The 27168-nt window shown below is 50.3% G+C and overlaps 1 protein-coding gene across 3 annotated transcripts in view; it reads left to right on the forward strand.

Moving 5' to 3' along the window:
- The window catches only part of tmem255a (transmembrane protein 255A), a 158988-nt gene that overhangs the window by 62493 nt on the left and 69327 nt on the right, over window positions 1-27168 (forward strand). For all 3 annotated transcript variants that reach the window (XM_072505825.1, XM_072505826.1, XM_072505827.1), the window contains one exon: window positions 9226-9306. In XM_072505825.1, the coding sequence (XP_072361926.1) occupies window positions 9226-9306 (81 nt within the window). The remainder of the gene's footprint in view (window positions 1-9225; window positions 9307-27168) is intronic.

Consider the following 27168-nt stretch of genomic DNA (forward strand, 5'->3'; position numbering starts at 1 on the left):
CGCCTCAGTATGGACTTCAAAGGGTCCCCCCCTCCACCGACCGCAACACGTACTTCCTGAACATGATTGACGAGTACTCCCGGTTCCCATTCGCCATTCCCTGCCCCGACATGACCGCAGCCACCGTCATAAAAGCCCTCCACAGTATCTTAATGCTGTTCGGTTTCCCCGCCTACATACACAGCGATAGGGGGTCCTCCTTTATGAGCGACGAACTGCGTCAATTCCTGCTCAGCAAGGGCATTGCCTCGAGCAGGACGACCAGTTACAACCCCCGGGGAAACGGACAGGTAGAGAAGGAGAACGGAACGGTCTGAAAGACCGTCCTACTGGCCCTACGGTCCAGGAATCTCCCAGTCTCCCGCTGGCAGGAGGTCCTCCCGGATGCCCTCCACTCCATCCGGTCACTGCTGTGGCACACCCCGATGGCCGACAGGATACGGTCTCCCTACGGGACCTGGCGCCCGCTGGATTCCCACACACACCCACCACCAATCCCACCCTCCCTCCCACTGGCGCACCCCACAGCCGCCCCCTTCCCAGGTGGATCGGTCCTCCCACCGGTCCCGTCTCGGGATGATGAAGCTGCCGACGAAGCTGAAGCCACGCTCCCGGAGCCACGGATGCCCGAGCCGGCACCTGCATCACCACCGAAGCTACGACAATCGCAGAGGACGACCAGGGCCCCCGATCGACTAATTGCTTCATTCTGAACTGTAAATAAATTTTGTAAATAGTTGCGATCTAACGAGGCAAAACCACTGTACTGATGTATACCGGGTACCTCCATAACCTTAACCTCTACCACTGTGTAATGCGAGGCCACCACCCCCGCCGGACTCTTTTTTTTTAACTGAGGGTGAATGTGGTAGTCGGTATTAGAGGCATTATGGTACCCTGTAATGCTGTAAGACCATTGGTGTAGGAGGTACTGTTTTCATTGGTTAAGCCTGCCTGCTGGTTCCGCCCAGTAAGGCGGAGTATAAGAGCCTGTGTCTCCCCAGCTGCTGCCTTCTGTACCTGCGCTGCTGGGGGAAACATCTAGTGTAATAAAGCCTTCAATTGTCTCCAATCTCGCTTCTGGAGTTATTGATCGAGCATCAATGGGCGTTGCTGGTTTTGTCAAGCCACAAAGAATCCAGCACACGTTTTTAGAGTCAAACAGAAAGTAACTTTATTCACAACAATATGTTCACTACTGGATCCCACTCCAGCCGGTGCCACACTGGCCAGCTCTATTTATACAGCTGCGCTACTAATGATTGCCCCCTCACCCTCACTGGGGGAACTCATATTCCCCCAATGATCATGCGGTAACCAATTGTCCCCAGCCAATAGTATCCAGGTAGGTTATAACAGCTGGCTCGACCATTGGCCATTCCTAGTTGCCCACATGGGATTTGCCCCCCTCCCCCGTCCTGACCACTGACCTCCTGGGCCCGACCTCCCCGCCCCCCCCCCCCCCAACCTCACACCGGTCCGACCACTGCTCGCCCTGACTGAACACCCCCACCCATGCTCCTACCCAACCCAACAAAACCTCCCCTCCCCGACCTGACACCCCACTATGCCTGTACCCAACCTTGCATACCAGCCCCCTCGTCCCCCCCGGCCGGGGCCGACCCGACACCCACCACCCTGACCCGCCCGCTGATGTCCGAACCCCCACATCCCATTCACTTTACTGTAGAAACCTACCTTCTCCCCTTCAATGGGACCTTTACTGTAAATAGGGGGCATGTCCTTCTTTACGCCGCTCCTGTTACCTCTCAGCTGGAGTCGGGGACGCTCTTCTCTTCTTCAGTCTCACCCGGCCTGAGTCAGGAAGGTTGGGCGAGACGGGCTGATTACTGAATCCGACACTGATTGCCACTCCGAGGAGGTTGCAGACCAGAGGGTTTTGGCTGCCTGCATCTGAGCTGTAATCAGCCCTGGATGTAACTGCAAAGAACTGTAAATGCCAACCTAAAATTAACTCTCGGGAGCTGGCCAGCAGTTTCAAAAGAGCTGATCCCTCAAAATCCAGCATTAAATATAAGCTTATGACATGTAGGAACTACTGGATCCACAGCAGGACAGTCTTAGAATCTAACCTATCACTACAGTACACTAGGCCGCTCTTGGAGGGGAAAAAAAACACTTCACAAAATAGCCTGAATTGTTCAAGGCACCTTTATCTTTTTGTGGGAACTTGCAGCACTTTTCACCTCTAAATCAGGAACGGCGATCGGGCGGAGAATGGCTCCCAACGGTGAAATGGCGGCAGGCGCCGTGTTGATGCCGGGTTGCGATGCTCTGCCCCCTCCAAATCGGCATCATCGAGACACGGGCCGCGCGCAGTCGCAACCGCGTTTGCCTATCAGTATCGGGCTCAATCACGATGCTCCGCCTCCGATGGGCCGAGTTCGACGGCGCGGGCCAAGTGTGGTTTGAACAGTCATAAGCCTGGCATGGCGGCTGCGGAGAGAGTGAAAGGGCGTACGGACAGTGTCCAGCACCGCCATACTTCGCCGACAGCCGTGCCGCTGGCCTAGGGACTCCTGCCAGGGCTGGCGGGAGCAGTGGGGGGGGGGGGGGGGTGGCCGGGAGGCGGGCTGTGGGGTCGGGATGGATTGATACCCGGTCCAGCATAACTGGTGCCATCTTTTCAGACTCGACCGGTGCGCGTGTGGGGAGTGTAAGCGTACGCGCGGCTGCAGCTTGTCAGCCCTGCGCTTGTCCATCTCGGACCCGGCGACTCTCCCACCATTTTCCGTGCGTTCCGCGGGTGTTTCACGCACTGCCGGTGCTCGCCCCTCACCGGTAGTTGAATCGATGCGGGTTTTTCCGTCGTGGAACACCACAGATCCTCCGTTGGTGTCAGCACTTAGACCCAGGAATGAAGAATCCAGCCCACTATTTCTGGAAAAGAGATGTTTCCAGCAACACATAGATAGATGGTTTTTGTAGCCATGGTGGCTCTAACAGTTATCAATTTGCGTATAAAGCCCCCCCCGCCCCATTGTTTATTCTTCATGGTTAATAGGTTTGTAGTTTACGTAATGGGGAAAATTAAAGCTGCTTTTGCATTTCCGACAACCCAGTTTGACCCAGTTTTCTGAAAGAATTATTCCAAAATTAACCTACAGCTCACCCCACATGGTTCACGGAGGATTCTACCAGCTCGGAGACAACGGGGGAATTTAACTGACTCCTGAATCAATTTTGAAAAGTCATTTATAGGATGTGGCTGTCTCTGGTTAGACCAGCATTTATTGCCCATCCCCAGTTGCCCTTCAGAAGATGGTGGTGAGCTGCCTTCTTGAGCCACTGCAGTCTCTGAGATGCAGGTACTCCCACTGTGCTGTTAGGGAGGGAGGTCCAGGATTTTGACCCAGCGACAATGAAGGAACGGCGATATATTTCCAAGTCAGGGCGGTGAGTGACTCAGAGGGGAACCTCCAGGTGGTGGGGTTTCCAGGTATCTGCTGCCTTCGTTCTTCTGGGTGGCAGTGGTCGTGGGTTTGGAAGGTGCTGCTTAAGGAGTCTTGGTGAGTCCCTACAGTGCATCTTATAGATGATACATGCGGCTGCTACTGTGCGTTGGTGGTGAACGTTTGGGGAATAGTTCAAGTCCTATTCCACAGAGACATGAGAGCAAATCCAAGGATTCATTGCTGAGGGAGTTTTTAAAAATTCTTTTTTGGGATGCGGGCATCACTGGCGAGCTGACCCAGCAAGTATTGCCCATCCTGATTGCCCTTAAACAGAGTGGCTTGTTAGGCCTTTTCAGAGGCGACCACATTGCTTTGGATCTGGAGTCACATGTAGGCCAGACCAGGTAAGGATGACTGATTTCCTTCTCTTCCGTAAAAAAAACAGATGGGTTTTTATGACAATACTTTGCATTCCTTTCAAATTTCACCATCTGCCACGGCAGGATTCAAACCCAGGTCCCCAGATCATTACTAGTCCAGCAGACGCACCATTATGCCATTGCCTGCCCTTGATAGTGCTGCACTGTCAGGGTGTAAAACATTGTCAAGAAGAGCAAGGGAGTTATCATTTTTCAAGTCAAGCAACGTCACAAAAAGCAGGCGATCTGGTCATAATCACAATGCTGTGTTTGGGATCTTGCTGTGTATAAACTGGTTGCTGTGGATTTCTTTTTTAAAAAATATTTTTATTAAGGTATTTGAAATTTTTATAATAACAACAATAACAATGATATAAACATGGTATAATAAACATTTCCACCCCCATCCCAATCTTCACACACCCCAACCATGAAACAACAATCTGGCCCTCCTCCCCCTTTGGAATACTGCATCTGCTGACATTTTAATTTTCCCCGAAAAAGTTGACGAACGGCTGCCACCTCCGGGTGAACCCGACCATTGACCCTCTTAAGGCAAACTTTATCTTCCCGAGACTGAGGAACCCAGCCATGTCACTAACACAGGTCTCTACACTCGGGGGTTTCGAGTCCCTCCACATTAGCAAGATCCGTCTCCGGGCTGCCAGGGAGGAAAAGGCCAGGACGTCGGCCTCTTTCGCCCCCTGAACTCCCGGCTCTTCCAACACTCCAAAGACCGCCACCTCCGGACTCGGCACCACCCGTGTTTTTAGTACCGTGGACATTGCCTTAGCAAAATCCTGCCAAAATCCTCCAAGCTTCGGGCATGCCCAAAACATGTGGACATGAGTTGCTGAGCTTCCTGCGTACCTCGCACACCTATCCTCTACCCCGAAAAACGTGCTCATCCTAGCCACTGTCATGTGTGCCCAGTGGATTACCTTGAATTGTATCAGGCTAAGCCTGGCACATGGTGAGGAGGTATTAACCCTAAATAGGGCATCCGCCCATAGACCCGCCTCTATCTCTCCTCCTAGCTCGTCCTCCAACTTGCCCTGAAGTTCCTCCACCGGAGTTTCCTCCGCCTCCGAAAGCTCCTGGTAAATAGCTGAAACCTTCCCCTCTCCCACCCAGGTACTGGAGACTACTCTGTCCTGTGTGCCCCGTGGCGGCAGCGGAAAGGCCGGCACCTGTTTTCTCAGGAAGTCTTGCACCTGGAAATACCGTAACCCGTTCCCTGCTGGCAATTCAAATTTATCCTCCAAGGCTTTCAAGCTGGGGAAGCTCCCATCTATAAATAGATCCCCCATCCTCCTAATTCCTGCCCGTTGCCATCTCTGGAACCCACCATCCAGCCAACCCGGTCCCGATGATTATTATAAATCGGGGTCCAAACCGATGCTCCCTCCACTCTCTTATATCTCCTCCACTGCTCCCAGACTCTCAGAGCCGCCACCACCACCGGACTTGTGGAGTATCGGGCCGGCGAGAACGGAAGAGGTACCGTTATCAGTGCTCCCAAACTTGTGTTTTTGCATGATGCCGCCTCCATCCGCTCCCACACTGACCCCTCCTCCACTACCCACTACCCACTTTCTAATCATGGCTATATTAGCCGCCCAGTAGTAATTGCAGAAGTTCGGCAGCGCCAACCCACCCTCCCCCCGACTGCGCTCCAGCAACAGTATTTTCCGGGTATTTTGCTTGAAAAAGGTCTTAGGGATGAAGATGGGGAGGCACTGAAAGACAAACAGAAATCTGGGGAGGACCGTCATTTTCACAGTCTGTACCCTCTCCGCCAGTGATAGCGGGAGCATGTCCCATCTCTTAAAGTTCCCTTCCATTTGTTCTACCAGCCTGGATAGGTTTAACTTGTGCAGTGCCTCCCATTCCCGGGCCACCTGGATTCCCAGATACGGAAAGGTCTTCCCTACCATTCTAAGCGGCAGCTTTCCCAGTCTCTTCTCCTGTCCTCTTGCCTGGATCGCGAACACCTCGCTTTTCCCCATGATCAATTATACCCCGAAAAATCGCCACATTCCCCCAGGATTCGCATTACTTCCCCCATCCCCTCCAACGGGTCAGAAATATACAAGAGCACGTCATCTGCGTAAAGCGAGACCCGTGCTCTCCCTCCCCCCCCCGAACCAGGCCTTTCCAGTTCCTAGAGACTCTTAACGCCATGGCCAATGGCTCTAAGACCAGAGCAAACAGTAACGGGGAGAGGGGGCACCCTTGCCTCGTCCCTCGGTGTAGTTTAAAATACCCCGACCTGAGCTGGTCTGTACGCACACTCGGTACTGGTGCCTGATCGAGCAACCGCACCCAGCCAATAAAGCCCTCACCAAACCCAAACCTTCCCAGCGCCTCCCACAGGTAATTCCACTCCACCCGATCAAAAGTCTTCTCCGCATCCATCACTACCTCCACCTCCTCTCCTGAGGGCATCATAATAACATTCAAAAGCCCTTGAATATTGGCCTTGAGTTTCCTGCCCTTTACAAATCCCATCTGGTCTTCCCCTATCACCCCCGGGACACAGTCCTCTATCCTTGTGGGCAGTATCTTCGCCAGCAGTTTGGTGCCACATTCAGTAGAGAAAGTGGCCTGTATGACCCGCATTGCTCCGGATCCTTCTCCCGTTTCAGGATCAATGAAATCAAGGCCTGTGACATTGTTGGGGGGAGGACTCCCTTCTCTCTTGCTTCATTCAATGTCCTCACCAGCAGTGGGCTCAGTATCTCTGAAAACTTCTTATAGAATTCCACCGGATAGCCATCAGGCCCCGGGGCCTTGCCTGACTGCATGCCCTCCAGCTCCTTGATTATTTCTTCAATCTCAATTGGGGCCCCCGGCCCCTCCACCAGATCCTCATCTACCCTCGGAAACCTCAACTGATCCAAAAACTGCCTCATACCCTCCACCCCAGCCAGAGGTTCCGACTCATATAATTTACTATAAAAGTCCTTAAACACCTCATTCACCCCCACTGAGTCCAGGACAGTATTCCCGCCTCTACTCTACTTTACCTACCTCCCTAGCCGCCTCCATTTTCCTGAGCTGGTGCGCCAATATTCTGCTTGCCTTTTCCGCATCCTCATAGATCGCCCCCCTTGCCTTCCTCAACTGTTCCACCGCTTTCCCTGTGGTCAACAACCCAAACTCCGCCTGTAACCTCCGCCGCTCCATCAGTAGCCCCGCGTCCGGGGCCTCCGAGTATCTCCTGTCCACCTGCAGTATCTCCTCCATTAATCTATCCCTCTCAGCCCGTTCCGCCTTTTCTCGGTGGGCCCTTATCGAGATTAATTCCCCTCTGACCACTGTCTTCAAAGCTTCCCAAACTGTCGCTGCAGAGACCTCTCCCATATCATTTGTTTCCAGGTAGTTCTGGATGGACTTGTTAATCCGCCCACAGATTGCTTTGTCCGCTAGCAACCCCACATCCAGTCTCCACAGCGGGCGTTGCCCTCTCTCCACACTAAACCATAGATCCACCCAGTGCGGGGCATGATCCGACACTGCAATTGCCGAGTACTCAGTATCCACCACCCCCGGTATTAGAGCCCTGCTCGGAACAAAAAAGTCGATGCAAGACTATACCTTGTGGACATGTGAGAAAAAAGAAAACTCCTTCGCCCTTGGCCGTGCAAACCTCCATGGGTCTACTCCCCTCATCTGTTCCATAAACCCCTTCAATTCCTTTGCCATGGCTGGCATCCTCCCTGTCCTGGAAATCTCCTCCCATAATCAGGTTATGTGACTCTAAGTCTGGGATCTTACCTAACACCCGCCTCATCAAAACAGCCAGGGTTGTTTTTTTTTTCAGGATGTCCTCGAAACCTGTACCTCTAACCTGAAAACTCATCTCCTCCAGGGTCACTCTTTATTCCCTTCAATCTTCACCCAATTGAGAGAGAACTGCACTCTCCTAACCCACATTCTCCATTTACCCCCCGTTCAGATTGACATCCTTCTCCCCCTTTTGCCTTCTCTTCCTCCCACTCTGCCCAATTCAACCTGACACTTGACCAGCCCCCTCGGCCAGCTGACGCCTCTTCCTTCTTTGCTTCCTAGCTCATCCACCATCATGCTAGACCTTGATCATTTCTTCCCCTTCTCCTGCTTTTTGGTGTAGCTGCTACAGCAGATTAATGGATGACGAGGTCAGGGTTCCTCAAGCACCGGTCTTCAAACTCAGAGCCATCGCAACATTAGGCAGTAGGAGCTCAGAGCAATTCTACGTTTGGAGGATTCTGACCTGTGGTGTGTATTATTCTCTGCTTTGCTTTTCCTGGATGGCTTGGATGCTTAGTGTTGAACCAAGAACACCAAGCTTTGTTAACGAACAAAATTAACTTAGTAACACCACTAAACAAGATTTGTACGTATTCCTAAAGTATAAGGTTACTGAATTAAACTATGCTATCTCTAACTACAGAACTCCCAAATACACAACTGGGGCTGAATTCTCCAATTTTGAGGCTAGGTCCAACAGAAAAAATGGCGTAAAACGGCCACCGATCCTCCGTTTGGCTGGGGGCTAGCATGCCGGCGGCGTAAAGCACCTGGCTCTATCTGCCGATATAGCCTGTAAAATCTCCGGGTCCATGGCTGCACACGCGCACGCCGGCGGCCGCTCGCGGACCCGGCCCACGAAACAGACCCCCTCCTTTGGCCGGCTCACGCCCCACAGTGCCCCCAGCCCCTGATAATGTCCCCCCTGCCCGCAGATCGGCCCTCCCCCGACTGTGGCGGCACGGGACTGAGTTTTCAGCTGCCGTGCTGAGTTCCCGACGGATGAGACCACACGCGACCGGCGGCGCCGGGAACTCGGCTGGAGCGTCGGGGGGGGGCGGAGCCGATATGTCGCGCAGCGTACTGTCCTAGTACGCCACTCTGGAGGGGGCGGAGCATCGTGAAAGTGGCACCGCCCCCAATTTGGTCGGGAACTGTGATTCTCTGGCCGATCGCCGAACGCGATTTCACCGTCAGCAACCGGAGAATCCAACCGCTGGTCTTTCTACCCAGATCAGAAGTCACATGATATATATATATATGACTGTTCTGTGGTTCCCTCTAGTGGTAAGAAGCATTATCATGAACTTGGCATGGTGACTTTGGGGCAAGACACAAACAGTCAATGCTCCAAAATTCCAAGTATTCACATCAACTGTCAACAGCAGAAACATGTCCTATTGCCCACTGTAGATCTTTTACATGACAAGACTTTCTAACTAATTCAATAAAAGTCTTGAGCTATGATACAATTGTTAAAAAGAGGCAAATTAAATTTGTTCTTCAAAATGATGAGGGTTTTAAGTGCAGCGGGAAAGCTGATATCAGCTGCATTCAACAATTTGCAATAATAATACTATCTTCTTTTGTGACAGGATATCAAGCCTTTCCATGCAGGGAGATGTCAGTATTATTCCAGTGGTGCTCCATATCCTTCAGATGATTACAATGCAGAGGTATGTTTGCCAGTAACTGGCTCAGCATTGTTACTGTGTCGCTATTTCTAGTTCAAACATAGCAAGCCTGGAAATTCTTAGTCGTGTGTACGGACCTCTTTTATCACTATTTCTTCAGTTTGGTTCCGACCTTTCATTTTAGCCTATGTCCCTACAGGGATTTTGCGATCAGTGGGAGATATGTGGGGAGGCTGAGTACCTCCCCAGAGAGAGGGAGGGATATTCAGAGAATAAGTCACTCTAAGCAGCACTTGTCCATCTTCCTTTTTAAAATGTTTTCTTCCTTTGCCACTCTCTGCTTCTGAAGCCATAGTTAGAAGTTAGCTATAGTTAGAAATTCAAAACTAATGTGCATTTTCTCTGGTGCTTTCCCAAATGGATTTCTTTATATCAGCCTGTCTAGGGGCTGCCTACCTAACCTGGTACTCACTTTTAGAAGAATGAGAGGCGAACTTAGTGAAACATATAAGATTGAACCAACGTACTGTGGATGCAGAATATCTGAATTAAAAATGGAAAATGCTGGAAATACTCAGAAGGTCACACAGCATGGGTGGAGTCATTGGTGGGATGACAGTGGAGGGGGAGCAGATGAGACCTTCAGGAAGACCTGCCCACTGCACCTTGTACCACTGCACCTTGTACAACTCAGACATTTAATAGGCCAGCCGTGGACATTCCCCCGGATCAAACACACATGGATAGAAACATCCCACCAAGAGCTGCCAGCCAATCAGAGGCCAGAAGCTCTTCGGTGCGAGTGGTGGCTGTTTCTGGCACGGATCCAGGAAGGTCCCAGGTACAGCGAGTGATAGTGGGGTGGCGGGGAGCAGTGACGGAGTGGGAGGGAGGTTAGCAGCGAAGGCAGTGGGTGGTTCTCAGTGGGCCCCCTCCTTCCCGATGCCAGGCCTCTCTTGCAGGCACAACGTTTCTTTCTCGTAGAATTCAGGCAATTCAGTGCCATTCGGCCCAGCGAGTCTCACTGATCCTCCGAAAGAGTGCCCTACCTCAGCCCACTCCCCCGCCTTTAGCCGTAACTCCACCCAACGTGCACATCTTTGGACACTAAGGGGCAATTTAGCATGGCCAATCCACCTAACCGTTGGACTGTGGGAGGAAACCGGAACACCCAGAGGAACCCACGCTGACCCATGGAGAACGTGCAAACTCCACCCAAGGTCGGAATTAAACCTGGGTTCTTGGCGCTGTGAGTCAGCAGTACTAATCACTGTGCCACCCCATCGTGTTTTGAACAAAAGGCCTCACCACCCCCATGGAAGCTGTTGGCTTGTCATGCTCCCCATACAGCAAACCCCCTTCCCACCATTGGGTTAATACCAATGGTGGATATATGAGGCATTAATTGCCCACTTATGGGCCACAATTGGCAATGGGGCAGGAAGACCACCCACAGGCTTTCTGCCACTGACTTATTTGGGGTGGAGGCAGGATGTTGGTGGGATCTGCACCTACCACCCTCGCACTCAATTAAATGCTCCCCTGCCAGAGGCACGCTTCAACCACATCTATGGAGGGAAACAGAGTTAACATTTCTGACCTGAGACGCTAACTCTGTTTCTCTCTCCACAGACGCTATCTGACCTGCTGAGTATTTACAGCATTTTCTGTTTCCCAAAGTCCAATTGCCCGAGTGTGTGCAAGGGCCATGAGCTCACAGTTATCTGTTGAAAATGTGATAATTGGGAGCTAGGAAGTGCCCGGGTGATCCCGTAGAAAGCTCTGCGGGAATGTCCAGAACATGCCATGTCTGGAATGGAACCAGTTATTTATTTTCTGGATTTGTCCAGGATGGAGCAGGGCAATGTTAAGAGCTCAAAGGGTACGGTGTTTATTGTGCTCGGTCTTGAATAGAACTGACTGCAACATGGCGGCTCCCAGTCAGAGCTTCGTGGCAGAGGTCACATGACTGAGGCAAGCCAGATAGGATTGCATTTCGATCCAAACAGGCAGTGTGGGTGTGGTCTGCGAACTGGAGAGAAGAGTTGCTGATTGGCATGTTTCCCTATTTTATAAATAAATTCTAATGTTCTCTGAATTCGAGTGTGTTTCTCAAAAGTTTATACAGATGAGGAAGAATGCACTACAGTGATAATTGTGCAGCTTCCACAGACTGAATGATCTTTACTCATATTATGCATTCTCCTCTTGGTCCTTTTGAACTTTCTTCCACGGTTCCCTTGTGGGAGAGTCTAGGACCAGAGGGCACAATCTCAGAGTAAGGGGTTGCCCATTTAAGACAGGGATGAGGAGAAATTTCTTCATTCAGGAGGGAGTCAATCTGTGGAATTATTTACCGCAGAGAGATGTAGAGGCTGGGGCGTTAAGTCTGTCCAAGGCGGAGATAGACAGATTATTAATCAGTAAGGGAATCGAGGGTTATGGGGATAAGGTGGGAAAGTGGAGTGGAGGGTCATCAGATCAGATCAGTCATGATCTCATTGAATGGCAGAGCAGACTCAATGGGCCGAATGGTCTACATTTGCTCCTACATTTTATAGTCTTATCAGTGTCTCATCCTGAAGCACATTTTCCTCAGAGACAGTACCTCACTCAAGTAGTTCGCTTTCATGTGGGTGCCTAGACAGTAATTGCAGTCGTGACAGCTGGAATAGACTTGGAGCACATGTGGAATTGGGCCATCTCATCACAGGAAGCGTGGCTACAAAGTTGTTCCTATTTTCATTTGGCCTTTGATCAGGAGTTGCTGATGTTCTTATTTCTTCCACCCCCCCCACTCAAAGGGCATTTTGCACTCGAATAATAAATCCACAACGGTTATGCTCACTTCATGGGGCTGTGTTTTTTTAAGACATATCATTATTTACGGGTAAAGTCGGCTCCTTAAATGAAGCAATTGCCAGAGATATTCTAGCTTCAGTCAGATAAGCAAAAGTGGAACCAAGGAATCACACTGAGCTGGATAACAGAGGAAAGGGCGGCACAGTTGATCTACATCAAAAGCAGCAGAAAGGTTGGGAACAATGAAGGAGACAACTCACTGCGGTCAAATTCAGGTTTGTTTTGAAGCTCTGTGGGGAGCGGACAACTGGAGAAATTCAGATAGAGGAGCAGGAAAGGTGGTCACAGATTGGGGATATTCCGACAAGTTGGAAATGGGGCCATAGTTTGTAGTTGTGGATGGTTTACCTGGGAAGATGTGATGATGGTAGTTTGAAAGGAGGTTGAATACTGCAATGTTAGCTGACAAGGGAGCCAAGAGGGAAATTTGAGTGGTCAGTAATTTAGTGGGTATAGGGTCAAGGGGCCGGAATTGGATTTCACGAACAAGTTGAGTTTGGCAAGAGCATGGAGGAGGCAGTAGAGAAAGATTTGTGTTCAGAGTTGGATGGGGAGGGACTTTGGGGGTATTTGGCTTTGTGGGCAAGGGGGGGTGTAGAGCAGAGGCAACTGCCGGTAGCTATAAATAATAGTTTAGGGCGGCACGGTGGCACAATGGTTAGCATGGCTGCCTCACAGCTCCAGGGACCCAGGTTCAATTCCAGCCTGGGGTGACTGTCTGTGTGGAGTTTGTACATTTTCCATGTGTCTGCATGGGTTTCCTCCGGGTGCTCTGGTTTCTTCCCACAGTCCAGAGATGTGCAGGTTAGGTGAATTGGCCATATTAAATTGCCCCTTAATATCCAGGATGTGCAGGGTTAGGTTATGGGGTCACGGGGATAGGGCAGAGTGTACGAGGGAGTAGACATGGATAGAGTGCTCATTCGAAGGGTCGTGCAGACCCGATGAGCTGAAGGCCTCCTTCTGTACTGTAGGGATTCTGTGATTCTGTCGGGATTCTATAGTAACTTGGACACTTCATGCACCTGTTATTGACTGTGAAGGTGGAGGGAGCAAGGAAGAACGGTTTAAACTGAAATTTAATTTGTGCCGTGCATAACGTTCCTAATAATTGGTGGTTTCGGCAGAGTGTGAGGCCTGATGGTGTTTGATGTGGTCCAGTCAGACCTGGTGATGCATGGCAAAACCAACCTGCCAGAGGGGCAGCATGGTGGCACTGCTGCCTCACAGCTCCAGGGACCCGGGTTAAATTCTGACCTCGGCCGACTGTCTGGATGGAGTCTGCACCTTCTCCCCGTGTCTGCGTGGGTTTCCTCCGGGTGCTCCGGTTTCCTCCCACAAGTCCCGAAAGACGTGCTGTTAGGTAATTTGGACATTCCAAAGAGGTGCAGGTTAGGTGGATTGGCCATACTAAATTGCCCCTTTATGTCCAGGTTCTGGGTTTCAGGGATAGGGTGAGGTAGACGGGGGAGTGTAAGTGGGTAGAGTGTTCATTTGAAGGGTTGGTGCAGACACGATGGGCCGAATAGCCTCCTTCTACACTGTAGGAATTCTATGGTTCTATGATTTAGCCCTTTGAGCTTGGTGAGGGCCATACCTGAGAGAAAGAAAAGATGGGAGATAGTAAATGTTTTGCTGGGGACAAGAGTATCGAAGATGGAGGTTGAGGGGAGGGATTGAACAGAAGGAGATTTCAGCATTGTCATGCTAAATAGTGGAGCTGCAAGTTTGGATGTGCAGTTAAAAGTTTTTTCTGTAGTGTATGCATAAGTGGGGTTTGGGAGGGGTGACAGGTCTGTTGATATGGAAGGGGGGGGGGGGGTACAAAAAATGGTCAGAGCTGGATTTGGTCAAGATTATGGGAGTACAGAAGCCCTGAGCAGAGTAAACACGACCGCAACATGCGCCAGGCTCAGCCTGATCCAGTTTAAGGTCGTGCACCGGGCCCACATGACGGTGGCCCAGATGAGCAGATTCTTCGGGATGGAGGACAAGTGTGCTAGATGCGCCGGAGGGCCGGCTAACCATGTACACATGTTCTGGTCATGCCCTAAACTCAGGGGGTATTGGCAGGGATTCACAGATGTCATGTCCCGGGTATTGAAAACTAGGGTGGTAATGAGCCCGGAGGTGGCAATCTTTGGGGTTTTGGAGGACCCGAAACGTTCTGGCCTTTGCTTCCCTGGTAGCCCGGCGACGAATACTGTTAGCATGGAGGGACTCAAAGCCCCCCGAGGGCTGAAGTATGGCTATCGGACATGGCGAGCTTTCTTGGCCTAGAGAAAGTCAAGTTTGCCTTGAGAGGTTCGCTACTAGGGTTCGCCCGAAGTTGGCAGCCAGTTATTGACTTCTTCGCAGGGGAGTAAGCGTCAGCACGGGGGGGGGGCCTAAGGGTAGAGTAGAGTAGAATAGAGGGATATTGAGGCAGATCCATGCGCGAACAGAGCCGTGGTTTGCACTATGTTTAATTTGTAATTTGTGTCTTAACGTCTTTTTTTTTTTGTCCTATACAATGTCACTTTTTCTATATGCCTAAAATACCTCAATAAAATTGTTTGTTAAAAAAAAAAGATTATGGGAGTAAAGAGATTCATGGGAGGTGTCGATGTCAAAGAAATGTCTATGAATATTCGTGGGCAGTAAATTCAATGGCAAATGAGGAAGGTTAGATGGAGGTTGAAATTGAGAATTTGCTCAGTTCAGAGGCTTGGGGACAAAAGGCTGAAAGATATTTTGGCGAAAATTTTGGGTTGAGTTTTGAGATAGTCGTAGCTGATTCATTTTTTTTTATATGTGAAAAAGATGGAACTAGGTGATGTGTTTCATGGAGGGGAGGATTCCTGAGGAGGAGGTGCCATGTTGTGCTTGGTGATGATTGCAACACTCTGGTTATTGGGTAGGGTGATTGACAGGAAGTGTTACTACCCATGAGTCAGAGTTCAGTCAAAACAGGGTATTAATTCAGTTCACACTAAGGTCATGGATGGTCACTGTCAGTGTTCTATCAGACAGTGATATTGTTGGCATGCGAACAGGTGGAAGGGAATGTGGAGAGGACGGGAAATTGTTCATCTGTTTCTCAAGTCTTAATAAAAGTAAAGTTGCCGTAGTCCCAGATGACCACAGGTTGCTTTCCCCTTTGAGGGGGAGAGCTGACTGGTGGCGATTTAACCTGAGGGACACCACACCTCAGGTGAGGGGCAAGCTTGAGAAGGCATATCCTCAGCTGGTATGGGGAATAGAACCCACGCTGTTAGCCTCGCTCTGCATCACAAACCGGTTGTCCAACAACTGAGCATAACCATCAATGACCCATCACAGCCTCCTCTCCTCAGATATCCAGACCCATCTGCACACATGCATGAGCCAAGGACAGAGTTATCATACCCATCCTTACTAAAAACAAAAAAAACTCATTGAAGTTTTTACATTTGGTATACTGTACATTGGGTGAGGATAAAGTTCTACGGGGAGTGACATACATGACACACAACTCAACTGAACCCCAATCCAGGCCCAGAGCTGCAACAAAATCATGCCAAACATTTGTGGAGAGAGGACCAGCAACAACTTATTCAAATTACGATGAAACCTTCAGGGACAAGAACTACCAGAACTAACCCACCAGATGCCCAGAGCTCAGGACCCAACCCAGGCCCCGAGCCTCTCCAACCCAGGCCCAAGCCTCTTCAGCCCAGGCCCCTAGCCTCTCCAGCCCAGGCCCCGAGCCTCTCCAACCCAGGCCCCGAGCCTCTCCAACCTAGGTCCCGAGCCTCTCCAAACCGGGCCCCAAGCCTCTCCAACCCAGGCCCCTAGCCTCTCCAAACCAGGCCCCGAGCCTCTCCAACCCAGGCCCCTAGCCTCTCCAAACCGGGCCCCTAGCCTCTCCAAACCAGGCCCCGAGCCTCTCCAACCCAGGCCCCTAGCCTCTCCAAACCAGGCCCCGAGCCTTTCCAACCCAGGCCCCGAGCCTCTCCAACCCAGGCCCCGAGCCTCTCCAACCCAGGCCCCGAGCCTCTCCAACCCAGGCCCCGAGCCTCTCCAACCCAGGCCCCGAGCCTCTCCAACCCAGGTCCCGAGCCCCTCCAACCCAGGTCCCGAGCCTCTCCAAGCCTGGCCCCGAGCTTCTCCAACCCAGGCACCCGCCAACAAGAGGGGACCAATCAAACTTCATTGTAGGCCAACTTTAAACTTCATGTTCTAGTGTCACAAGGAAGAAGTAAGGAGAGAAACTCAATGGAGGATCAGACCTTCAGGACCTCACAAAAGAGGAAAAGGAGGTAGAACAGGATCTGCCAGATATAGAATCTCCCATTGGATACCAAAAGGATCAGGACCCACCCCAGACCACATACTTCCCTGGTTACTGCCAAGCACCCACCAATGAGAGGATGACGGATCTATCAATGAGGAGGATTACGGATCTATCAACAGGAAGGTGTCTCATCCCCAGACCCCCTTGCCCAGGAAACAAAGCCCAGCCTCCCAGGTTAACCCCCCCCCCCCCCCCCCCCGGGGCAGACACCCCAGGCCTCTGGGGGCAACAGGATCGGACCTGGCCGAACCCAGAACCACCCAAAACACAAGAAACCATACCCCCAGGACATCCAACACACCCCAAAAAACTACACCCCCAGCCCAGCCCGCAGTCTTCCAACCCCAACCAAGGCAATGCACCGTCCCCACTCACACTGAAAAAGCTGGGGTTAACACTCCAGCCCCAGCCGAAGGGGACTCCAACCCCCGGAGAAGAAGAACCATCAAGGCATCCCAGAAATTGCGCCTCCTGGGGGGCCATTCCCTCCCCTCCAGCACCACCAAGAATCCACCCCGCCCACCCTTAGACAACAAGGCCAGATCAGGATAAGATCCAGCACAATGCTCACCAGATGAAAAAAAGAAGAAAAAAAAGAAGAGCACCAAGGAAGGAACTGACTCAAAGTAACCGCTGTTTCCGATTGGATACCCAGAGCAATTTTCCTTCCCAACAACCTACCACCACTACGGGTCCCACCTGCTCCAATGACACACACAGATCAAGAGAGAAGTAAAGAGAGAGACCCAATCGGAGAGTGAGGGAGAAATGAAAAACTCAACCACAAAGAAGAATCAGAAGGAACCCAGGCAACCCCAGGATAAAAAAGGAAGTCTGCCCAGGTCACCACAGGACAAAAAATAAATCCAAAGAGAAAAAAAACCTGAAATGCATTACCTCTAACTGGGTTGCTATCCCCATTCTCGGTGAGGACGAATTAACCTACCAACCCAAACTCTCCCCCGCCCTCTCATCCCGCCCCAGATCCACATCCTCCTTAAAAGGAGTGAAACATTGTGCACAAATCACACTTCTCAAGTTGATTCAATGTGATGTTTCTAGATCGGGATAATGAGCAACACCGACCATCCCGCTCACACGCTGTACTCCTCTGCAGGAAAATGGAAAAGACAATATTCAGCAACATGATTAACAGGGAGTGACATCCAGGATAACAGAGGAACCACAGGGTTACTGCAGGATAAAGACATCTTTCAAACACACTTCAGGATCTCTCGAGGAGTCGGTGCAGAAGACACCGTCACTCCCACCATGCAGACTCTCTGACACCCAGGTGGTCCACAGACGAGGCCCCGGCCAAGGGGAATAACCCGACCGGTTAGGCCACCTCCAGCAAGCATTGTGGAATGGACAATACAGGAGCAGCGATAGGAGAGCCCATCGAACCTGATGCACCTGACCTTCAAATCACGATTACCAAAGCATGGCAGCCAATTTTCAAACTCAACCGGGAAATCGCCCTCAATCTCTCGCCATGGACCAGGCTCGAATGCGCAGCCTGCCCAGCCCCTGGGCGGGATTCTCCGGTCTCCGGTGCCAAAACCACGATCGGCGATCGGGTAGAGAATCCCCATTTGCGCCAAAATCGGGGGCGGCGCTGCCTTTGTGATGCTCTGCCCCTTTTCGTACTCGCAGAGTACGCTGCACACCATCGGGACGGCCTCAGAACGTCACTTGAGACCCTCCCCTGATGCTCCACCCTCAAAGAACAAAGAACAAAGAAATGTACAGCACAGGAACAGGCCCTTTGGTCCTCCAAGCCCGAGCAGACCATGCTGCCCGACTAAACTACAATCTTCTACACTTCCTGTGTCCGTATCCCTCTATTCCCATCCTATTCATGTATTTGTCAAGATGCCCCTTAAATGTCACTATCGTCCCTGCTTCCACCACCTCCTCCGGCAGCGAGTTCCAGGCACCCACTACCCTCTGCGAAAAAAACTTGCCTCGTACATCTACTCTAAACCTTGCCCCTCTCACCTTAAACCTATGCCCCCTAGCAATTGGCCCCTCTACCCTGGGGAAAAGCCTCTGACTATCCACTCTGTCTATGCCCCTCATAATTTTGTAGACCTCTATCAGGTCGCCCCTCATCCTCCGTCGATCCAGTGAGAACAAACCGAGTTTATTCAAACGCTCCTCATAGCTAATGCCCTCCATACCAGGCAACATTCTGGCAAATCTCTTCTGCACCCTCTCTAAAGCCTCCACATCCTTCTGGTAGTGTGGCGACCAGAATTGAACACGATACTCCAAGTGTGGCCTAACTAAGGTTCTATACAGCTGCAACATGACTTGCCAATTCTTATACTCAATGCCCCGGCCAATGAAGGCAAGCATGCCATATGCCTTCTTGACTACCTTCTCCACCTGTGTTGCCCCTTTCAATGACCTGTGGACCTGTACACCTAGATCTCTCTGACTTTCAATACTCCTGAGGGTTCTACCATTCACTGTATATTCCCTACCTGCATTCGACCTTCCAAAATGCATTACCTCACATTTGTCTGGATTAAACTCCATCTGCCATCTCTCCGCCCAAGTCTCCAAACAATCTAAATCTTGCTGTATCCTCTGACAGTCCTCATCGCTATCTGCAATTCCACTAACCTATGTGTCGTCAGCAAACTTACTAATCAGACCAGTTACATTTTCCTCCAAATCATTTATATATACTACAAACAGCAAAGGTCCCAGCACTGATCCCTGCGGAACACCACTGGTCACAGCCCTCCAATTAGAAAAGCATCCTTCCATTGCTACTCTCTGCCTTCTATGACCTAGCCAGTTCTGTATCCACCTTGCCAGCTCACCCCTGATCCCGTGTGACTTCACCTTTTGTACTAGTCTACCATGAGGGACCTTGTCAAAGGCCTTACTGAAGTCCATACAGACAACATCCACTGCCCTACCTGCATCAATCATCTTTGTGACCTCCTCGAAAAACTCTATCAAGTTAGTGAGACACAACCTCCCCTTCACAAAACCATGCTGCCTCTCACTAATACGTCCATTTGCTTCCAAATGGGAGTAGATCCTGTCTCGAAGAATTCTCTCCAGTAATTTCCCTACCACTGAAGTAAGGCTCACCGGCCTGTAGTTCCCTGGATTATCCTTGCTACCCTTCTTAAACAGAGGAACAATATTGGCTATTCTCCAGTCCTCTGGGACATCACCTGAAGACAGTGAGGATCCAAAGGTTTCTCTCAAGGCCTCAGCAATTTCCTCTCCAGCCTCCTTCAGTATTCTGGGGTAGATCCCATCAGGCCCTGGGGACTTATCTACCTTAATATTTTTTAAGACGCCCAACACCTCGTCTTTTTGGATCTCAATGTGACCCAGGCTATCTACACACCCTTCTCCAGACTCAGCATCTACCAATTCCTTCTCTTTAGTGAATACTGATGCAAAGTATTCATTTAGTACCTCGCCCATTTCCTCTGGCTCCACACATAGATTCCCTTGCCTATCCTTCAGTGGGCCAACCCTTTCCCTGGCTACCCTCTTGCTTTTTATGTACGTGTAAAAAGCCTTGGGATTTTCCTTACCCTATTTGCCAATGACTTTTCGTGACCCCTTCTAGCCCTCCTGACTCCTTGCTTAAGTTCCTTCCTACTTTCCTTATATTCCGCACAGGCTTCGTCTGTTCCCAGCCTTTTAGCCCTGACAAATGCCTCCGTTTTCTTTTTGACGAGGCCTACAATATCTCTCGTTATCCAAGGTTCCCGAAAATTGCCGTATTTATCCTTCTTCCTCACAGGAACATGCCGGTCCTGAATTCCTTTCAACTGACACTTGAAAGCCTCCCACATGTCAGATGTTGATTTTCCCTCAAACATCCGCCCCCAATCTAGGTTCTTCAGTTCCCGCCTAATATTGTTATAATTAGCCTTCCCCCAGTTTAGCACATTCACCATAGGACCACTCTTATCCTTGTCCACTAGCACTTTAAAACTTACTGAATTGTGGTCACTGTTCCCGAAATGCTCCCCTACTGAAACGTCTACCACCTGGCCGGGCTCATTCCCCAATACCAGGTCCAGTACCGCCCCTTCCCTAGTTGGCCTGTCTACATATTGTTTTAAGAAGCCCTCCTGGATGCTCCTTACAAACTCTGCCCCGTCTAAGCCCCTGGCACTAAGTGAGTCCCAGTCAATGTTGGGGAAGTTGAAGTCTCCCATCACCACAGCCCTGTTGTTTTTGCTCTTTTCCAAAATCTGTCCAACTATCTGCTCCTCTATCTCCCGCTGGCTTTTGGGAGGCCTGTAGTAAACCCCCAACATTTTGACTGCACCCTTCTTATTCCTGATCTCTACCCATATAGCCTCACTGTCCTCTGCGGTGTCCTCCCGCAGTACAGCTGTGATATCCTCCCTTTTTAAAAAAAATTTTTTTAATTAAAGTTCTTAACACAATTTTCTCCCTTACGAACAATAACCCCCCCCCCCCCCCCCCCGTAACAACAAAAAAAGAAACGAGAAATCGCGCAGAGCAAGATATATACATGGCAAAATAGTATATTTACATAGCTTTGTACACTGGCCCTCACCCGTACGTGCCAGTTTCCCCGACTCTTCATGTTATCTCTTGCTCATCCACCCCACCAGACAGCTCCCCCTCCCCCCCTCCCCGGACGTGTGGTCCCCCCCCCCCCCCCCCCCCATCCCCCCCCAGGTTGCTGCTGCTGCTGACCGACCTTCCTCTAACGCTCCGCGAGATAGTCTAGGAACGGTTGCCACCGCCTGTAGAACCCCTGCGCAGACCCTCTCAAGGCGAACTTAATCCTCTCCAACTTTATGAACCCAGCCATGTCGTTTATCCAGGCCTCCACGCTGGGGGGCTTCGCCTCCTGCATTAGCAAGATCCTTCGCCGGGCTACTAGGGACGCAAAGGCCAAAATGCCGGCCTCTTTCGCCTCCTGCACTCCCGGTTCGTCCACTACTCCGAATATTGCTAGCCCCCAGCTTGGCTTGACCCGGACTTTCACCACCTGAGATATTGCTCCCGCCACTCCTCTCCAGAACCCCTCCAGTGCCAGGCATGACCAAAACATATGGACATGGTTCGCCGGGCTCCCTGAGAACCTTCCACATCTGTCCTCTACCCCAAAGAACCTGCTCAACCTCGCCCCCGTCAAGTGAGCTCTGTGAACCACCTTAAATTGTATCAGGCTGAGCCTGGCACACGAGGAGGAGGAATTAACCCTACCCAGGGCATCAGCCCACAGACCTTCCTCGATCTCCTCCCCAAGCTCCTCCTCCCATTTACTCTTCAACTCTTCTACCAGCGCTTCCCCCTCTTCTTTCATCTCCTGGTGTATTGCCGACACCTTGCCCTCCCCGACCCATACACCCGAGATCACCCTGTCTTGAATTTCTTGTGCCGGGAGCAACGGGAATTCCCTCACCTGTCTCCTCACAAAAGCCCTCACCTGCATATATCTAAAGGCATTTCCCGGGGGTAACTCGAACTTCTCCTCCAGTGCCCCAAAGCTCGCAAACGTCCCGTCAATGAACAGGTCCCCCATTCTTCTAATCCCCGCCCGATGCCAGCTCTGAAACCCCCTGTCCATCTTCCCCGGAACAAACCGGTGGTTACCTCTGATCGGGGACCATACCGATGCTCCCATTGCGCCCCGGTGCCGTCTCCACTGGCCCCAGATCCTTAACGTTGCCGCCACCACCGGGCTCGTGGAATACTTTGCCGGCGAGAGCGGCAGCGGTGCCGTCACCAACGCCCCCAGGCTCGTTCCTTTACAGGCCGCCATCTCCATCCTCTTCCATGCCGCCCCCTGTCCCTCCATAACCCACTTGCGGATCATCGCCACATTTGCTGCCCAGCAGTAGCTCCCTAGATTTGGCAGCGCCAACCCTCCTCGGTCCCTACGGCATTCCAGGAACCCTCTCCTTACCCCCGGGGTCTTATTCGCCCACACAAACCCCATAATACTCCTACCTACTCTCTTAAAAAAGGCCTTGGTGATCACGATGGGGAGGCACTGAAACACAAACAGAAACCTCGGGAGGACCACCATTTTGACCGACTGCACTCTACCCGCCAGCGAGAGCGGTAACATGTCCCATCTTTTGAAGTCCCCCTCCATTTGCTCCACCAATCTCATCAGGTTCGGTTTATGTAGGGCCCCCCAACTCCTGGCTATCTGGATCCCCAGATACTGAAAGCTCCCCTCCGCCCTCCTCAGCGGTAGGTCCCCTATCCCTCTTTCCTTGTCCACTGCCTGAAATACGAAGAGCTCACTTTTCCCTACATTGAGCTTATAGCCCGAAAACTCCCCAAACTCCCTTAGAGTCTGCATGACCTCCATCATCCCCTCCATTGGGTCCGCCACGTACAGCAACAGGTCATCCGCATATAGCGACACCCGATGCTCTTCTCCCCCTTGGACCACCCCCCTCCATTTATTAGACTCCCTCAATGACATGGCCAATGGTTCGATCGCCAATGCGAACAACAGGGGGGACAGGGGGCACCCATGCCTCGTCCCTCGGTACAGTCGAAAGTGCTCCGACCTCCGCCAGTTCGTGTGATATCCTCCCTAACCAGTAGCGCAACTCCGCCACCCCTTTTACATCCCCCTCTATCCCGCCTGAAACATCTAAATCCTGGAACGTTTAGCTGCCAATCCTGCCCTTCCTTCAACCAGGTCTCTGTAATGGCAACAACATCATAGTTCCAAGTACTAATCCAAGCTCAATGTTCATCTGCCTTACCCGCAATACTTCTTGCATTAAAACATATGCACTTCAGGCCACCAGACCCGCTGTGTTCAGCAACTTCTCCCTGTCTGCTCTGCCTCAGAGTCCCACTGTCCTTATTCCCTAGTTCGCCCTCAATGCTCTCACCTTCTGACCTATTGCTCCCGTGCCCACCCCCCTGCCATACTAGTTTAAACCCTCCCGTGTGAGTTGGATCCCCGATAGCGCGGAACACTTAACCTATTTTTGTTTCGTGAACCCGGCATAGCGGCAACAGACTGAGTCCAGCGCCGCGACAGTCGGGTGGGAGCCTTTCCGCGGGCAGGGGGGCATCGGGCACCATGTTTCATGGCGTGGCCGCTGCAGCCCACCGCCGGGGGCTTTATGCTGCGTGCATACTAGCCTCCCACCGGGAGGAGGATCGGTGCAGCTCTAGCGCCGTTTTTTCGGGTGTATAACACCACTGTTCCCACGCTGGCGTCAGCACTTAGTCTTCAAATCGGAGAATCCAGCCCCCTATCTCCCGAACCTGTCAGGATAGACATGACATGCAGCAGGATTTCGACGACACGGATGTGGGCTCTCAAAAGTGCTATTTCAAGTGGACAGACCTTCTCGTGTGCCTCCACCACTCTCTTAAAAGTTCCCGCAATTCTTCAAAGTGAACTCTGACGACCAGCACCGCAGCAACGAGATCTTCAGCCAAGACAGCATTTCGATGGCGGCCAGCATTCAGGTACACGCAGCACCAGCACGGCAAGAACCCGCTCAGCAGCAACTGCACCACTGCCTGCCCCGCCGGGCCCCACCCCAGCCCACTCTGACCGCCACAAACAAAGGAAGATATTAACTTTTCATCTCAGCTCTTCCTCGCAAAACAGCAATCAGGAACTTCCAGGGACATAGCACAAGCCATGTAGGCCAAGAAAAGACAAATATGAAGCGTGCGGCGAGATGAAATAACGGATTAAAAGATGAGCAGGGTCGGCGATCAAGAAACTGGAACCCCTCACCAACTCACGTCACGTGCCCCCCCCTTCCCCACGGTGGGTTAATGATGGGATGGGGTTAAGGATTAAGAGACAAAATACTTAAGAAAGAATTAAACATTGCATGACTGGTTAACAAGGAGTAAAGAAATAGAGATTCACTGTAAAAGAGTTCAGAGGAAAGAGCAGATAGAAATAATGTCGTGCCTTTCAGTTGTACTCTTGATACACTTTAGGAGACTAGAATAGCTTTTACACATCCCAGGAGAACCCTTCACTGTGCCATTTACACATCATAGTGATGTACCTGCAGGGTTAATTGCAGGTCCTTGGTTTAGTGTCTTATCCAAAAGATGATACCTTTTGCTGTCATCAGGTTACATTTGTATTGCCTTTATAACAAATTCTGTCTTGATTGTCCTTGTGCGTAGGACATTAAACTCAAAGCAAGGATGTAATTGAGGATTTGTATGAGACATTGATGAGGCCACCATTGAGTAGAGTGTACAAGCTTAGATCTTTCTTCAGAAAAGTATATCTGTCATTGGAGCTACTTCACGAGGATGGTATCAAGAGTGAGAAATTAAAGAGAAAAGCCTACACAATTGTGGGTTTTTCAAAATTCTTTTAAAAAATATATACCGGATGAATAATGAAAAAGTAAACAGTGAAAATGTGTTTCTGCTGGTAAGTCTGAAAGTGAGGTGGGTGCTGGGTGGGCATGACCTCTAGATTATCGCCATGAATGTGGCATTTTAAATAACATTTACCCAGATGATGAGAATGAAATGTTTACCAGTGTCTTACAGAGGCAGAGTTTATCGCATCATTATGCCGGAGATCTGTTAAATGTTAAAGGTATCTAATGAGGTTTTGACGGTAACATTAATGTACTCAATACATTAGAGAGTCTCTCAGCACTCTTTGTGTCTCTATGGACTTGCCTTCTCCGTGTTGAAGAGAATACCATCAATTATGTAAAATGTCACTTTAAAGGCAAATGAGTCACTGCCGATTTAACAAGGCCGATATCATGACAGAATCACTTAATATTGTTTACCTGGTTAGAGGAGAAAGCTGAAAGATGGCCGTAGACATCTATAAAATTCTGATAGGGTTCGAGAGGATAGGTGTAGAGAAGACGTTCCCACATGTAGGCGATTCAAAACCTCGAGGTCATAAATATAAGTCACTAATAACGTGGAACTTGCTTCCACAAAGAGACAAACACGATAGATGCATTAAAGGTGACGCTATAAAACCAAATGAGGAAACAAATAATAGGATATGCCAATAGGTGTATAAAATGGTTTGGAAAGACGCTCATAGACCAATTGACCTGGATATTTGTGTTGTAGACTCAATATAACTTAATATTTCATATCAATATAGTTTAATGTCACCTTTCAAAATTCTGTTGACTCTGGAATTTTTTTGCAGATTGGAACGTGGCAAATGTCACCCCACTATTTATAAAGCTGGGAGAGAGCAAACAGGGAACTGCAGACCAGTCAGCCTGATGTCAGTTGAAGGGAAAATGCTAGAATTAATTATAAAGGATGGGAAAACAGAACATTTGGAAAATAATAATAGGATTAGGCAGAGTCAACATGAATTCATGTGAAACAAACCTGTTGAAGTTTTTTGAGGCTGTAACTTGCAGAATACGTATAGGGGGGACCAGTGGATGTATTTAGATTTTCAAAGAGCTTTTGATCAGGTCCCATAGAAGAGGCTAGTAAATAAAATTAGAGCACATGGAATTGGGGGTAATGTGGTCAACGGACAGAGAGTAGGAATACATGGGTCATTCTCAAGTTGGCAGACTGTAACTAGTGGGGTACCGCAAGGATCACTGCTTGGGCCCCAGCTATTCACAATCTGTATCAACGATTTGGATGTGGGGACTAAATGTATTTCCAAGTTTGCAGATTACACAAAACTTAGGGGAAGTGTGAGTTGTGAAGAGGATGCAAAGACATTTCAAGGGGATTTGGAGAGGCTAAACGAGTGGGCAAAAAGATTGACGAATAAAATATCACGTGGAGAAATGTGAGGTTAACCACTTTGATAGCACGGGCATTGAGGGCAGCATGGTAGCATTGTGGATAGCACAATTGCTTCACAGCTTCAGGGTCCCAGGTTCGATTCCCGGCTTGGGTCACTGTCTGTGAGGAGTCTGCGCATTCTCCCTGTGTGTGCATGGGTTTCTTCCGGGTGCTCCGGTTTCCTCCCACAGTCCAAAGATGTGCAGGTTAGGTGGATTGGCCATGATAAATTGCCCTTAGTGTCCAAAATTGCCCTTAGTGTTGGGTGGGGTTACTGGGTTATGGGGATAGGGTGGAGGTGTGGACCTTGGGTAGGGTGCTCTTTCCAAGAGCCGGTGCAGACTCGATGGGCCGAATGGCCTCCTTCTGCACTGTAAATTCTATGATATGAAAAGCAGAAATATGGTGAGAGGCTTGGGAGTGTTAAACTTCAGAGGGACTTGTGTATCCTTGTTCATGAGTCACTTAAAGCTAACATGCAGGTGCAACAAGCAATTAAGAAGGCAGATAGTATGTTGGCCTTTATTACAAGAGGATTTGAGTATTGGAGCAAAGATTATATAGAACCATGGTAAGCCGGAACCTGGAGTATTGTGCACAGTTTTGCTCTCCTTAGAGGAAAGACATACTTGCCACAGACTGATTGCAACAAAAGTTTGCTAAATTAATCCCTGGGATGGAGGGATTGTCCGATAAGGAAAGATTAAATAGACTGGGCCTTTGTTCACGGGAATTTAGAAGAGTGAGAGCTTATCTCATTCACACAACCGCAGAATTTTTATGGAGCAGAAGGAGGTCATTTGCCCATCGTATCTACACCAGCTCTCCAAAACAAGCATCATGACTTAGTGCCATTCTCCTGCCTTTTCCCCATATCCCTGCACATTGTTTCTGTTCAAATAATCATCCAATGCCCTCCCTCTTGAATGCCTCAATTGAACCTGCCTCCACCA

The sequence above is a fragment of the Scyliorhinus torazame genome, chromosome 5 (assembly GCF_047496885.1).
Source record: "Scyliorhinus torazame isolate Kashiwa2021f chromosome 5, sScyTor2.1, whole genome shotgun sequence".
Classification (NCBI taxonomy): domain Eukaryota; kingdom Metazoa; phylum Chordata; class Chondrichthyes; order Carcharhiniformes; family Scyliorhinidae; genus Scyliorhinus; species Scyliorhinus torazame.